General features: G+C 48.4%; 1 protein-coding gene across 1 annotated transcript in view; it reads right to left on the reverse strand.

Annotated features, from left to right (window-relative positions):
- RGS10 (regulator of G protein signaling 10) overlaps positions 1 to 16,188 on the reverse strand; it is a 36,452-nt gene extending 20,264 nt beyond the window's left edge. The window contains exons 1-3 of the mRNA XM_082674155.1: positions 16,093 to 16,188; positions 5,464 to 5,582; positions 3,971 to 4,057 (exon numbers count right to left, since the gene is read on the reverse strand). Of these exons, the coding sequence (XP_082530281.1) occupies positions 3,971 to 4,057; positions 5,464 to 5,582; positions 16,093 to 16,141 (255 nt within the window). The 5' untranslated portion in view covers positions 16,142 to 16,188. The remainder of the gene's footprint in view (positions 1 to 3,970; positions 4,058 to 5,463; positions 5,583 to 16,092) is intronic.
- Between the last annotated feature and the right edge of the window lie 452 nt (positions 16,189 to 16,640).

The raw sequence follows: 16,640 nt of genomic DNA on the forward strand, positions 1-16,640 counted from the left end.
TACGAGCCGCTGTATCCATCTTAATCCTTGTTACACAGTAAACAGGCCCAATATGCATGTGCAGATGAATGAATGAATGAATGAATGAATTCAGGGATAGCCAAAGAATGAACACCTTCTTGGAGCTTTTTCTGAGGTTTTGTAAGACATAAAGTTTGCTTTATGTTAAAAGATAGATGGATCTCACATGCTAATTCATGGGGAAGAGGCTCTTCATAGAAAAACGTTAAACCACGAAGAAATAGCAAAGGGAGAGAACTGCTTTGAAAGCTGATTGTGGAATATGAACACCTGGCAATTACAACCCCAGGGAGGGAGGGTGGGAGGCATCACCCTCCCAACATCCTATAGCCCCAGCATCCCCACCATAAACACAGAGCGTTGAGACCCTCCCAAACTGAAGGGCTGCTTTCCTGTCTGCCAGGGGGCGAAGCAGAGACCAAGGAAGGCAGCAAAGACACAGCACCAGTCCACTGTTTGGAGCTTCTGAGAATGCAAAGCCCCAACAGAAAGGATGGCACGCTCTTCCCTCAAGTCCTCCCCTAAGGCTGCAACTGCAGCTCAAGGTGAGCAAGAGGGCGGGACCCTACCCACGGCAGATCCTCAGGTGTCAGCTGACCTAAGTGGAAATTGGGAAGGAAACAGCGAGCCCGGCACTGTCCTAGGCACACAGTCCCAGTGGGGGAGAAGACAGACAAAGATCACAAACCTTATAGAGCCTGCATGATAGAGGGAAAACCAAACTGTACAGAAGATAAATAAATTATACAAGGTACCAGAGATCTGGCTGGATAATGATAGTAAAAAAATGAAAAAGAAAAAAAAAAAAAAAAACCAGCACAGGTCTTATTTAAATAGATGCAAAAGTGAGATTTGCATCAATCCCACAACTGCCTTAGTTCACTGTAGAGGTAAATGGTCCACAAACTTCATGCTGGATCAGACGTAATAAGTCTGATTGCGAAATGCAGTTGGGCTGACTTCTCCCTGTGCTATGTCCTCTCTGCTTCTTAAAATCAGTGAAACAGAACTTACTTCTGGTTCTACTTCCCCTGCAGCCAGACCCACTACGTGGTCTGGAGCGGAGACCTGGGCTGCATCCTGCCTCTGTCTGCACCGAGCTGGACGGCTGTAGGCGAGCCACAGCTTAACCTCCCAGACCACAGACCAGCATCTGGAAGGGTGGGAACTGTCACGATGCTGAGTGTGATGACCCAGACCAAGGTGTGGACCCCGCAGGCCTCACACATGCTCCTCTCTTTCCCAGCTCTGTCTGCATCCTTGAGCAGCTGACGGCAAGGCAGCAGTCATTGCCCAGAAGCAACATCCAGGCCTCAGGACACAAACCTTCAAGGAGTCATATGCTAGGTGTCAGGGCTAGGGGAGCAGAGAGGGCTGCCAGATTCTGGAAGCTCTGGCTGTAGGATGTGGACGGGACGGTGCAATCCAACCCCGTGGCTTTTCAGTGTTCACCTTGACACCCCCGTTCTCCAGCTGTGGCCCCAGTCTCAGACACAGCAGACCCAGCCTACCCCTCAAGCACCAGCCTCCCGCCTTCTGGTCTTCCTTCAGCTCTTCTCTCCAGGCCTTCCTCCCCACAGGCTGTCCCCTCTTACAGAAACACTCCCCCCATCTCCAAACTCCACTTAGATGTCAGCTTGAGAGTCACTTCCCCAGGGACCTTCCTGACACCCACTGCCTGTGCTCCCACGGATCCTGCACTTCCCATTTCTGTTCTCGTCACACTTGCAAAGGCTTGTTTAACAAGCAGCTTCCCCTCTAGAGGCCTGTTCCCTAAGGAGTCTCAGCTGTCTTGTCCCTGTGTGTCACCCATGCTTTTCACGAGGCCTGGCCCCGAGCAGGCGCGCTGCAAAGATCTGGCAAAACTCAACTGAATTGAAGGGCACGTCAGCCTCACATGCAGTGAAAACGACTGGGCAGCTCATGGGGCAGGTTCAAGTCCCAGCTCAGCCGCGCGGGTACCTCAGCTGCCTGGTTTGTACACTGCAGGGGTGGCTGGCTGACCTGTCAGCCCCTCTAAGCTCCAACACGCAAATGAAGGCAGAGAAATGGACATCTGTCTGCCTGCTTGACTCTGAGCTAGGGTTTTAGGGTGAGGCCGGATGAACCCATCGCCCAGGCCAGCATTTATTGACAGTTGTCCCTGGGCCCTGTGCTGGGTGCTGGGGGCAAAGGATTGCGATGGGCATGCCTGCCTGAAGGGGCACAGCCAACACCTGAGACCATTCACCAGCCCAAAGGGCTCAGATAAAGTCATCCAGGGTCAAGAAGCAGGAAGGAAGCAAATGCCCAGCATCATGCCAGGGATGGCTTTCTGGGCTGACCTAGGAAGTTCAGCTCAAGGGATCTTGGAATCCATCCTTGCCCGGACAGAGGGGAAGGTGACAGAGCGAAGGTCACACTGCTCCATCTTGGGGAAAGGGTGTCTGAGGTGGAAAAGCCTTTGAATAAACCGACGAGAGACATTTTCTGCAAACGCGTAATGGCTTTTGGCCTCATGGATTCCAGCTTTTGGAACCAGAGGCTTAAAAACTGGCAGCCCACAAGCCACATCTGCCCATGGATATGTTTTTTTTGGCAGACAAGGTTTTACATTTTTAAAAAATTAGTTCCATCATTTATAAAACTGGATGGTTTCACATAAGAATCCAAATGTCCAGCTTCTCTGGAAAAACAGGCAGCATCAGACTAAAGATGGGAGAAGATGCTTTAGGAAGCAAGGTCCCTCAGGGTTCTGGGGCAAGGGTGGGCAAGCAAAGACCTAGGTGGGTAGAACCCAAAGCAGGGAAAGCGCAGACGGCCACAGACCCCAAAGCGTTCACTGCCAAAGTCAGCCAAACAACCAGCTACAGCCTCTGGAGGCAGGGCAGGCCACCCCCTAATGGCCCCAGTCCCCACCACTCCCTGCAGCCTCATACAGAAAACCTCACTCGTGCACATTATCACTGGCTCCTGTAGGCATCTAGCCACTAGCCTCTTAGAAATACACAGGCATGAGCCTCATAAACACACCCAATCCACAAGCCTCCTTCCCCATAATCTCCTCCACCACCCCAACACCCAACCTCCAGTGGCAGAAAATCTGGTTGGCATTGGAGCTAAAGGCTACCTCCTGCAAAGAGCACACATCCACCTCCACCCAGGAGAACAGTGAGAAACCTTCTATGTGGGATGCCTGCCAACTACAAGGTGTTTTGTAAAGATATACTGAATAATTGACAGTCCATCTGACATGCGTTGTGCTTTTATCACCACACATCTGCTTTACGGTGTCCGTAAAAAACACAGACACGTCAAACTCTGGGGGAAGCATGCACACAACTTATTCATGAAAAAGCAATCATACTCGATGAGAAACTCTCAATGACTTAAATCATTATTTTTACTTTAAACATTTGAACAGCTCCATTTAAAAATAGATTAACAGGGCTTCCCTGGTGGTGCAGTGGTTAAGGGACACGGGTTTGAGCCCTGGCCCAGGAAGGTCCCACATGCCACGGAGCAACTAAGCCCGTGCGCCACAACTACTGAGCCTGAACTCTAGAGGACGCAAGCCACAACTACTGAGCCCAAGTGCCACAACTACTGAAGCCCGCGCTCCTAGAGCCCGTGCTCCTCAACAAGAGAAGCCACCACAATGAGAAGCCAGCGTACCGCAACGAAGAGTGGCCCCCGCTCGCCGCAACTAGAGAAAGCCCGCGCACAGCAACGAAGACCCAACGCAGCCAAAAATTAATTAATTTTAAAAAATAGATTAACACACTTTTTAAAAAAATTGTTACTATTTGATCAATACCACATAGGCTATTCTGAAGTTTAAATCTTCCCCCAAATCCAATATAGATCAGATTTCCCTAGGCAATTTCAAAATTTATTGGAAAGGCAAATAAAGGTAACTTTATAAGGAGAGAAGAAAATTACCAAGAATGTGATTATAGAGTAGAAGTACCTGCTTTTTATCTTGTGTTTTCTTAAAATCTTCACATGCTAGCCAAAATAAAACATTTTCTTCACTGAATTCCTTTTTTAAAAATTCCTGTGGATGAAAAGAAGAAAAAATATCCAATCAGTATTCTACTTAAAAAACAAATAATGCATTTCCCTTCAAGAACTAAGTCAAAATTCAACAAACGAGGGTGTTCATTCACCCTGTAAAAGCTCTACCCTGAAAACAAAGTGTATGTTTAATGTTAAAGCTGGAATTTCATATGCATTTGAACTTAATGGGTTTGACACTCTGGAAAAGAGTAAACATGAAGTAGGAATCTACTCACAATTCTCAACTGACAATAAGTTACCAAAAAGTAAATTAAAGTGGAAGATATATTAGTTCCTTCCAGACAGTGTTTAAACAAAGTACATTCCTTCAAAATCAGGCTCATTTTTTTAAACAAAAGAAAAGAAAACATACTAAGCATGTCTAAAAATGCCACAATGAAAACTATTTCAAGCTGGAGGTGTGCTTTCTTTTGGCAGGTGTTGGGGGCTTAGTGGCACAGCCAGCTATCCTGCTGTGCACGGAGTTTTCTCCCGGAGATCTAGACGGTGCTCTAGATGGTGGTCCTATGTCCAGAAATGCCTGCTACCCGCTCTTTGGAGTCTGCTACAGAGACCAACATTTCACACATACTAGCCATCAGGGCTTATCCTGGCCTGACCCAGGACTTAAAAGACAAAAGTCAGTGGGACTCAGGCAGATACAAGGCATTCTTGAAATTCACCTGTGCTTCTTTTGACACTTGGGGTTTCTGCAGGCCATTTCTAGGCAGCCCTGACACTTCCCCACCCACCTGCTCTCCTCCCTGAGTTCATCTTCACTTTGTCAGCTGATGTCCAGCCTCTTTCACTCTGTTAATATGTATCCTGAGAATCCCCAACATACAAGTGAACAAACCTTCACACCAGAAAGGCCCAGACCACCCCCTCCCAGGTGTCACAGAGCTGGAAATTCTTTGTAGATTCTGCCAATGAGCACAGTACCTCTTCCTCATCACCCCACCCCGCTCCCATCTAGCTATGTAAAAACCAGAAAGAGGGACTTCCCTGCTGGCGCAGCGGATAGGACTCTGCACTCCCAATGCAGGGGGCTCAGGTTCAATCCCTGGTCAGGGAAATAGATCCCACATGTATGCCACAACTAAGAGTTCGCATGTCACAACTAGGGAGGCTATGTGTTAAAACTAAGGAGCCCGCCTGCTGCAACTAAGACCCGGTGCAATCAAATAAATTAAAAAAAAAAAAAACAGAAACAGTCTGTGCACGCCCCTCCGTGCTGGTCCACGACTGCCCAGGAAAGCATTTCCATCTTGGTCATGACAGGTGAGAAGTTCTGCTTCTCAAGTTGGGCCAGACAGTGTTAAAACCTGGCCTGTGCTCCACCCACAGGCTTCTAAACTTCTTTGTATGTGCGTCGAGCCCGGTGAACAACGAAAAAAGTCAAACCCTAAATCTTTTCACGCCTTCCGGGTCTTCAAGCAGATTCTCCAGAGAAGCCGCCCATTTGTCTGCGCTCTTGGGGTTCTGGTGGCTGCTGCTGGAACTCCCATCACTGTCGTGGATGTCTGCAAAGCAAAGTTTAGACTGTGTATGTGGCCCAAAGATACTGTCATCTTATAACGGGCATTATGATCATCACCATCACCATTATGGCTAAGATGTAATAGTAAGTTATATGCCAGAATCTGCTCTCCGTGCTTGACACAGTGAATTCATTCTAGTCCTGACAACAACCTTATGAAGGGCATGCTGCTATTCCCTCCATTTTACAGATGCGGAAAACTGTGGCTCCGAGTTAAGAAGGGACTTGTCATTTCCCAACACTCCCCATATATCCTTCCCCCACCCACGTGTCCACTGGCTGACCCACAGGCAGCCTTCAAGTCTCCCTCAAGCCCTCCTGCCAGGGACCTTGACTCAACAGCAACTCTTCCCCCATTACATTCTGTGCACAGTCTTATAATTATCCTGCTGTGTTGTGACTGCACGACCGGCGCTCACCAGTCTGAAAGCTCCTCTGCATCTTGATCTTCTATCTCCAGCAGGTAGCTCATTGCCTGGCACATAGATTAAAGTGTGTACCAGGGCCGGGACTAGGGTGGGGAAAGGGAGGCACTGGCCAGAGGTGCAAAATTTAAGGGGGTGCCCAAAAAACTCAGGCATCAGGTAAATGAGGTTTTCATGCAATATTCTGAAAAATCAAAATTAATGCAAAAAATTCCAAAATGAGCAAAATACCAAAAATTTAAATAAAGACAGGATCATTATAACTGATTTTTCCTTGTGCCTCTCAGGCTCCAATATGTCTCGGCGGGACGCTGTTACGAAGGGCATAGGCTAAATGAATCAGTGACTTTGCACCTGCACATCTGCTGCACTCTCTTACTCTTACCTCTAAAAAGAGCCTCTTGACTAAAGGAAAGGGGACGGGGACCTCCAACTAACACACTCTGGCTACTTGCCTGAAGGAGGAAGTAACAACACAAACACACCTCATCTACAGAATTTGGCCCCTTCCTGGAGTCAAGGGAAAATCCATGGAATGTCACTTCGGATGGGCCCAGGTTCCAAAGCCAGTTTTGTCAATTCGAACTATGTGAACATGGGCAAAACTCTGTGTAAGATGAAGATAATCCCCCTATCTCTTGGGGTTATCAGAAGGATTAAAGGAGGAAACACATCAGGCACCTAGATGCTCACAGTGTACCCTCAAAAAATATTAGTTCTTCTCTCTGCTTCCTTAAAATAATGATTTATCAAGTGAACTATTTTTATAGCTAATACTTCTTTTCTCCACTGCTTTCTTTTTTTTTCAAAGTAGAGACATGTTTCTCTAAAGAAAAGTTTGAATCTGGGAGAAAATAAACTTTAAATTAAGAAATCAGCAAAACAATCATTTTAAAAGAATGAATTTTAAAAGTCTTATGAATATTAATTGCTGCAAGTAGCTAGGTGGTCATATGGTTTCAAATGTTTTTGGAGGAAAGTTGTATCAGAATATGTTGAACATGGAAGTAACGCAGCTTCTGTGATCTACTGTATTCTATTGGAGGTCAACAAACATTAATTTCTCAAGCAGCTGAGACTCGGTCTCCTAGCATCTGGGAAAACTACCTGGGTTCTATACATTGATTGGCTGATTTAGGCTAAATAAAGCAGAAGCAATATGCATTGGTGATGGAGCACATAAGAGAGTTGTTTGGGACAAATCCATTCCTTTACTTGAGAGGCAAACTCACTCAAACATCACAAATGGACCTGACACTTCTCTAAAGTGAATCTTCAGTTCGTGGAGATTAAATTAGTTCTCTGCTCTCTTTGCAAATGTTAAAACGGCAAGCTTCTGAACACTGCATTTCTTCCCAATGAAGTATAAATCAAATTAAAAGATCATTATCGTAAGAAATTTCTGCAACAGGGTTCATTCTGCCAAGCATTTCACAGATTTACTCCCTGTTCTCTACCCAGAGAATACAGTTTGACAGTTTACTCCACTCCCCTAGCAGATCTTCTCTTAAGGAAATAAATTAGAGACACAAGTTCGCTGTTCCGGAAAAATCGTAGGTAGCCAGAAATTTCTCTCACCATTGCAGAACAACTGCTTTGGCTATAACTTTTCAGCCTTGGCCTGTAGTGATTCCAAAACTCTTGACGTTCTTTTCAGTAATAAACCAAACCACATTTGGGTTTTCACAGCCTCACTGTCTTGCAAATAAATACACTTGGTGGATTCCCATTTAGCCAATAGAGTGCTCTGGTTAACTAGGTCTTCTGGTTAACTGAGAGATAAGATAGCCATCCCCACGGTGAGACAATTGCTCCCTCACTCCCCTCTTTTATTTCATACTCTAGTCATTTTGCATATTAGGTTTCTGTGCTGGCTTTCGTGTGAACAAAAAGTTTTACAACTCAAAACCCACTCATCTGATCTAGTCTCCTTATTTAACAGACTGAGAAATAAAGGTCCAGAGGGTAAGGTGACCCAGCTAAGGAACTGCTGGATGGAACCAGTACTGGGACTTAAATATGCGGGCAATTGTCCCCACCAGGACCACCTCTATGGAACCCCAGGGTGCCTCAGAACACAGGAGTTTGCAGATGGGTGGCCCTTCCTTTCAGTTCCCTCCTAGGCTACCATTTCCCTTCCATCGATATCATGAAATACGTCTATGGCTGACACTGTTACAGAGGCAAAGAATTTTCAGAGCTGGCCCAGAAAGCATATACCAAGACACAGAAGGTATCTCCATAGCCATGGTTATTAGTTTCGGCTTTGGTGCCATGGATAAAGAGAAATTTCTTCTTGCCCTTCTGCTCACCTTCTGCCCTAGCATTCCTTTTACTATAGGAATCTTCTACTCAAACTCTACTGCCATGTGTTTTCACTTTTCCAGAAATACTGACTTGAATTTTGCCAAGACTTCCTGATTGTCTTTTCATTTTGATTAAGGCCTTTGGCTACGCCTTTTTTTTTTAATCCTTCTTGATTGGTATCAATATAGATAGATATCTCTAGTTAGAGCAACATTTGCAAACTCCATTCACTTAATGATGTCTCTCCTTTCCAAGTCATTATCCCCAACCTCCAATGAGACTGGCAGAGGTCCACTCCATTTGGCAATGCCCTAAGAGACTGCCCCCTAACCTGAGGCATTTCCATTTCTCAGGATCCTCGTCGGTACAAGTAGACTTGCCCTATTTTCCGATGCATGTAAGTAAGGGCTTCCTAAGACAACTTGGTTCACTTTAAATGTTACAATCAGTCCAATGATGCATAGGAGAAAGAAATAACCTTTCTTCACAGCAAGCAAGTTTACTTCTGAGCTTAAGAATAAAGCAAAAACAAGAGTTCCCAGCTTCCCAACTCCTTCCCAGTTCCTGGCACTTGGAAACACAAAGGTCCAACACTCTTCTTTCCTTTTTCATTGATAAAAGTTTCCATTTTAGATGGATTACACAAGAAGGTAGGTTGGGAATGCACAGCTGGAAAAAGAGTTAAACCTATCTTTCTAGCAGCTTTAAGATCACTCAAGCTAGTAAGGAGCAGGTGGTGATGACATTTGTTTGTTCCCATTTTGTCCAGCCCTGCTCATTTGTTGTTGTCGTTTAGATCATCTGTAAAATATTTCTGCAATGAAAAAAATAATTTTTTTTACCTCCTGGGCCCTTCAAAGCATTTTAGAGCTTCAGATTTTTGCAGGCACGATACTTACGTTTCAATATACTCATCTTCAGATGAATCTGTCATTGGCTAATAATAACCATTAACACTTACGAATCATTCACAATGTGCTGGGTACTATTCCAAGCTTTTTCCATGGGTTAAATCATTCTGTTCTCACAACGACCCTCAGATGTGCTTAGTAGTATCCTCACTTCACAGATGAGGAAACGGAGGCACAGTAACTCGCAAGGGGCACCCAGCTAGAAACGGGGAGTCACGGTCCAAGCCCAGGTAGTCCTGCCTCCAGAGCCCAGGTCAATGGGCTGCCATTGTTAGTTTTGATATCTGCTGATCTTCACATTCACAGAAGCCAGAACATGATGGCCTTGACAAGAATGATAACACTTATGTGTGAGAAGACTGCAAAAACGAAGAGTCCAATTCCTTGCAGACAAAAACCCACCTACGACTGGGCCAGAATCATCCAGCACATAAACACAACGGGCAGACGCTTTCCATGTACGTTTACATTGTTCTGTGTGGTAAAAGCTGTTATTTCAAAGCCGGCACAGCATCCAGGTACAGAGGGCTGAGGCTGACTGCTTGCAGCACATTGTGTGATGCATTATTTATAGATGCCATGATGTCATATCTAACAGAGACCTTCTCCAGACAGTAATTCCTTGGAAATCCATACTCAGAAGGCATCTCTAATACTCATCAGAACAAATTCCTGCTATTAGTCTTCAGGAAGGTCTGGCTAATGGTCCTGCCTAGACAATTTCCCCAAGTCAAAGATTTTAGTAAACTTTCAATATCCAGCTTCCTCAACAGCAGAGTCAACTTACATCCTCAGAGGGTTTGTCAAAGGCACCCCCCAAACTCACAGCACATTAAAGAAAACAAACTAAACCTTCAAGCCCAGGAAAAGGCAGAAATGTTAACCCTAAATTCTAATGTGGTTTGGTACCACACACACACACACCATACTCCTTTAAAATAATCAGGGAAAGTACATACCTCACAAAACTGATTTGAAACCTCATATCACCTATATCACATCAAACATCACATTTTTTTAAAAAGTCATCCCACTTAGAAGCAGAGAATCCGTTTTCACAACTGGTGATCCATGTAAGGCTCCAGAGAAACTGGGTCATGGAAACCCTCTATCTAAATATTACTTAAGTGTTTATCAGCTCCAGTATCTAGCTTCTGAGAATAATGAGCGTTCAGGCATGCAATTCCCTTGGTAGGGAGGTTTGCATGAACTGCCATTAGCAGAAAATAAAAATAAAATCGTTTTGAAATAATCATACTGATAGCAAGCATCAAAGACCAGAGCAGGCCAACAGGCTGGAGAGGTCAGCTGGGCTCAGAAACGGTCTCATGGCAGTTTTCCCACGAGGTCTGAGGCCTCAGAAAAAGTCAAGTTGCTCAGCCGAGCCCTCCAGAGGCCCCCTGTGCACCTGCATCTGCACCACACACACCCCTACCTCTACCCTGCCCGCCAGCACCCAGCGATGGGTGAGCTGAGGGCATATCTGATAGCCAAAGGGGTGGGGAGCCTTCCTTACGTGCCATGCTCTGGGGTCTGCCTGGGGAGGTCCCCGCAGCCCAAAACTCCGCTGTCTTCTCAGAGACGCTTTGTGCGAGACAGACGGGGGCTGTGGGGTTCCAGAGCACCCTTTTGGATCCAGAGGAAAAGCAAACCTCAACATCCTCTTCTGAGTGGACTAAACAACAGATGGCCCCAGTTTCCACTTTCTACCAGAGGGAAGGAAATAAGGACGCCAGACTGTCATCTGTAGCTTCCCTAGAATCCTCACTTTCTAGGCAAAGGCCCAGAAAAAATAAAAACTACCCAGAAGCCCAATTCTGGAGGTGAAAGTGAAGACCCTGTCCGTATTTCTTCTCACTTTCCAGAAGCCCCCATGCTTCCTCTGGGACCTGACTTATGCGGAAATGTGCCCTTGCTCTCCCCTGGCCCCCACCTCAGGGAAAATAAGTAACTTTTTCTCTCCGGTGTCAGTAGGGTAGACTGTGTATTTCTTGAGAGTAAGAGCTGTGTCTTCCTCAGGGTCTGCAGTGCAGGGCACTCTTGTATAGATTTATAGTGATAGCTGTTTTCTGATAGATTGTCAGGTTGAGCGGGGGACAAAACAGAGAGGAGGATGACGGTTGTAAAAAGAGATGGCATTTACTGAACACTGACTACATCCCATCTCAACCTCACAGCCCTTGGAGGTTGGGTCCATCGGTGGCCCATTTTACAGACGAGGTAACTGAGGCACAACAAGGTTAAATCACTTGCTCCAAAGGGGAAAGCCAGGAAGTTGATGAGCTGGGACTCAACCCTAGGCTGTCTGGCTGCAGAGGCTGTTAAGGGAAGGGCAGGGAAAGACGCAAGAAATAAAAGGCAGGTCCATTTTCTCAGGGAAATTAAAAATAATTGAGAAGATGAAGCCAGGCATTCCCAGATGGCATCTGGCTGCAATGCCACACACTGCCATGAAGTTTTCTTCACTGGTCCATGAAAGAATGAGCATAAGCAGAAGGAAATATTTACCAAGTGAGCTGTGCTGATCGAGTGGGACAGTGTTGGGTTGTCTTTTTTAAGTAGGTAATTACATTTATTTACAGGGTACAAAAGACAAGAGCTACACAAGGGAGCACAGTGGGACAGGTCTTCCTATCGCCCCTGTCCTTCAGCGACCCAGAGCCTCTCCCCTAGAAGCAACAGCCTCTGGAAGATTCTTGTGTATCAGGACAAGTTCTTTACGTGAGATTATATCTCTCCTACTATTTGGGGTGTTGAAACATCCTTCATTTGTGGGATGATAAAGACAGTTGATGATGGTATTGTTGCTTTTTAATGTCCCAACTGGAGAAAGAAAGAAAGAAAAGAAAGAAGGAAGGAAGTGGAGCAGAGAAGCAGGGAGGCGAGGAAGGAAAGAGAAAAGCCCACCACTCCACACTCACTCTCTAAATACACACAAGCAAGATGACACACTGGATACTGTGTGAGGTCACGCAGGCAGCTCTGGGCTCGGTCAGAGATCTGAGTCCCCTGGTCTGTCCCTTCTGAAATGGGCGGCCTCTGCAGCTGTCCGGGGAGAGACAAGATGGGCAGGCTGCGTTTCAGGTGCAGAGAGGGAGGCAGGAGGCCTGGAAGAGCGGGCCTCCTGGAGCTTTGGGAGAGGACACAGGACAGAGGTGGGAATGTCCAGCCACCCAAGGGCGGGGCGGGCAGTGGGGGGACTGGGCGAGAAGGCAAGTCAGATGAGGGGTCCCTGAGCCCACCACAGAGCGGGGACAGCAGAGCCGACCCACAGGCACTCGGCGGGGCCCTCGAGAGATGGGAACCTACTGGGAAGGGAAATTGGTCCCCGGAAGTCTGCAAGGGACTGTTTGGCTCCAGTGTGCGCCTCCTGACAGCTCTTATCAAGGAGCTGCTTCTGTCGCCTGCCTGGGCCCCCGCTGCCACCCCCGGGGCTGCTGCCGTGGAGAGCTATCTGGGGGAAGCAGAAGAAACTGGTGAGCGTAAATTTAGTACAATTTAAACAGCAAGTTCCCAGAGCCCAGCGGCAGGGGGCCGAGGGGATTACTCAACCCCAGGGAGGGAAATGACTCAGTTCACCCAGAAAGCCCTAGGAAATGGCCCAGCCAGGCACCTGCCTGGTTTCCACAGTTTCTAACAGTGAGTAAAGGAGACATCAGTTCATACATCATACAGTCTGTGAAGGCAAGTAAAGCACCCCGAGCGCCCGGCACCCACCAGTCCGCGAGCTGCCCGCGGTGGTGTTCAGGTCGCCACACGTGTATAAACCACGCCCCTCGCTCAGCCCCGCCTCTCTGTGCCCGCTTCGTTCTCCCTGAATCTGAAGGCCCGGCTCAGTGATGTTCGGCAGGGAAAATTTCCCCCAGCAGCCAAGCCGGCCATTAAATTGTATGTCAACTGTCATCTTTAAATAAAAACTTAAGCCCTGCCATAAATCTGAAACTGGTCCCAGAGGTTTAATGGGATAATGTATAACAGGCTCTGGGCGGGGGAGCGGGGAATTCCCCTGGCGGTTCAGCCCGTGTTCTGCTCGCAGGGGGCGGTGGAAGGCCGTGGCTCTGGCTTTGCTTTTCAAGCGAAGAGCATCCCATGTACCATCAACAGTGCAAGTCGCTGTGGGGGGCAGGGTGGGTGCACAGAATCCTTGGCGGGGTCCTCACACTTAAGTGGCGTAAGAATCAACTGTCAAAAATGCAGCCAACTCTCCCTCCCACCTCGGGTCCGCAGGACTGAATCCGGGACGGGGCGGGGTCTGGGGGGGCCTGGAAAGCTGCATTTTGTCGAGCCCACCTCCACTCCCACCCCCTTGTGGTTCGTGAACACACTTTGAGAAAGCCCAGGAAGGAGAATATTTGCCCTTTGAATCGCACTTTGAAACTTGGAATTAAGCGTTGGGAGCACCAAACTTCAGTTTAAAGACATTGTCTCCAATAAGATTTTGCAGAAAAGCAAGAAAGGTTTGGAGTAAAAGGAGCTGGGAGGCAGGACTGCAGCCAGGCTCAAATCAGGGTCCAGCAGGGATGGATCCGGGTTTTGTGGGGCCAGAAACTTACACAATCTGGAGAGCCACTTTAAGAAAAATAATTCAAAATCACCAAAAAAACACACACAAAAATCAGTCCAGGGTCCCATGGATCACTTGGCTGGCTTCCCAGTGCCTTTGCCTCGGGGCCCACATTCCCCCTTTCTCACTGCTGGGTGGTGATGACCAAACTGGCAGGGGCTCATTTGTCCTTTCCCATCAGGGGGTAGACATTAAACCTAAAAGTCATAAAGAAATCGGGCTCTTGGAAGTCTGGCATTTAATACCAATCCATGATTTTTAGCTACTGATCTTTCTATCAGTGACCTAACCACATTTCATCAGACTTAAAATGTGTTACCCTGAAAGAGGTACACTCCACTGGTGTCCCTAAAACTGCCACCAGTCTTTCTGGGGTACAACCTGCCCACATGCAACAGCACCCCAAAACCATGTATGTCCCAAAATTCATGTGTTCTGTTTGGAAGACTTCAACCCAAAAGCGAACTGTGCAGGGATGTTCAAAGCAGCTCTATTTATAATAGGAAAAGGCGGAAAAGATAAGAGCTAACCATTATTACTCAGTAACGCCATGCACTGTACTAGGGACTTCATATATATGCTTTCATGTATTTGATTCCACAGCTCTATTGAACCCACTTTACTGAGGCGAAAACGGACGCAGAGGTGTGCTGGTAAACCAGCTCTCCCAGGGAAAAACAGAAACAAAAAAGCTTGATTTTTAGCATCTGCTGATTTCCAAGGTGTAAATGGCCACCGGTAGCCAATTTCAAGCTACCTACGGTTTAGCAACCAGCTTCCAAATTTCCCCATAATTTAGCAATTGGCTCGGAGGTAAAGTAACTTGCCCAAGGTAGCTGAATGATAGAGTCACGGTGGGAACCAGGAGTTTAACTTCAGAGTCCAGGCTCTGACCACCACTCCGTAGGCCTGTGAATATCTGACAATAAGGAATGGCTAAAATGAACGCCCACGGGGGAATCCTTTGACCCACAGGTAGCACAGACAGGCTTACATGACCACTGACACTAACTCTGATATAAGCAATTTATAACTCTATGAAGTCCTACTTTATTAGAGTTGTCCTAAATGGTAAATGCAATAATTTGCAAAATCCGATGGATGAGAAACCAGCTTCGATTTAGCGTTTAAAGAAGGGTATCTTATTCTCATTTTGCGGATCCTTATCTACACGGAGAGGCTCCACAGCTAGTAGTGGTGGAGGTGGGATTTGGACCCAGCCAACCTACTTTCAGTCCATCCTCTTCACCACAGTGTCCCTCATAAAATACATCAGGTGAAAAAAAGATACGGGCCAACACGTACAGCCTCTTGGTACTAGCAGAAGCGTCTCGGGGTGGGAGGCGGCAGAAAAGCCTCTGAACTCCAGAGTCAGGCCGAGCTGGGTTTGAAAGATTCTCCATCACCTAAGTGTGACTTGGAGCACGTTACCTAATAGCTCCTGGCTTCAGTTCCCTTCTCCGTAAAGTGGGGAGATCAATGCCTATCTCAATGGGTTGCCCTAAAGGTGAAAAGAGAATTCACAAAACAGAGTGAACACAGACCCAGGCCCACAATTAGCGCTCAAAAGGGGCTTAGCTATTAGGAGCAAAAAGGGTAAGATGGTTGGAATCAAGGGCATGGTTTCATCTTCACCACGGGTTCTTTGTCCTATCAAATCGTTCCAAATTGTGGCTGGTCCAGAGTGACAGCCAAACTGTATCCTTTGTCGGCTCTTCCCTGGCGCTAACTGCAGATGCGCCCTTCACCTGGTATTTATTCACCCTCCTTCTCTGCCCCATAGTTCGGCTCCTCGGCGCAGAACAGGCCTTGACAGCGCTGTCGGATGCCTGGGGTCCAGGCGTGCCTTTCCTGGCGCCGCGTGGGCATCATTCGCACCAACGCCCGCAGCGGAGGCAGAGGACTCCCGAAGGGAGGGAACTCGCGCGACGTTCTGCTTTCGGAATCTAGAGCCCATACTACCTCCAAAGTTTGGAGGTGTTTTGGATCTCCTTTTTCTCCCAGACCATCACTAAAAAGAAAACTGCTGTTGTTCCTCCTTTCAGACAAACTTCCTCCCCAGCGCGCCTCTCGGGGTTCTGCGCTCCCGCCGCGGCTGGGACCGCAGGGGCGCTGGACGGAGCAGGGAGAAGTGGCGCGTTCGGCCGGGGCTCCCCTCCGTGCGGCATCGCAGAGCCGCGCCCGAGCCTAGTAAGGATGCCCTGGGAGGGCAGCGCCTGCCCGGGCGGTTCATCGCAGCCCCTACGGGCGCCCCAATCCCCAGCACGCGGGGTCCAGGGAGCTTACCTGACGGCGGCCGCTTCCTGCTCAGCCGACTCACGGCGCGGTTAAACATAGCCGCGGGCAACCCAGGGAGGAAGGAGGATCCGCTGGGCAGCGCGGCGGCTGAGCCGGAGGAAGGCGAGGAGGAGGAGCCCGCTCAGCACCGCCCCGGAGCGTGCGGCCCCCACCCTGCCGCCCTCCTCCCGGCCAGACGCCGCGTGGCGCGCTCCGTGCGCCCTACCGGACCGCCCAGGAGGGGGCCCTGCGGTCCCGCCCCGGGGTGCCTGGGCGGGCAGGGCGCACCCGGGTGACACCCAAACGCCGGGACCCGGCCCAGATCCCAGGACGGAGCGCACTCTCTCGGAAGTAGTCCGCGCCGCCAGGGACTTAGGAACCCTGCCCAGGTGGTTCGCGGGTCCCGGGGACCCTTCGCCGCCCGGCGGGGTTCTCCAGAGAAGCTGCCCGAGCCCCGCCCTACCCTGCCCCCAGCTCCAGCGTCCATCCCTGCCTCCCGCCCTCTCCCTGCAGCCCTGGGAAACTGACGCGGCGCCTTCAGCGCACTGCGCTTCGTG

Source organism: Grampus griseus, assembly GCF_964374135.1.
Source record: "Grampus griseus genome assembly, chromosome: 16".
Taxonomy (NCBI): Eukaryota; Metazoa; Chordata; class Mammalia; order Artiodactyla; family Delphinidae; genus Grampus; species Grampus griseus.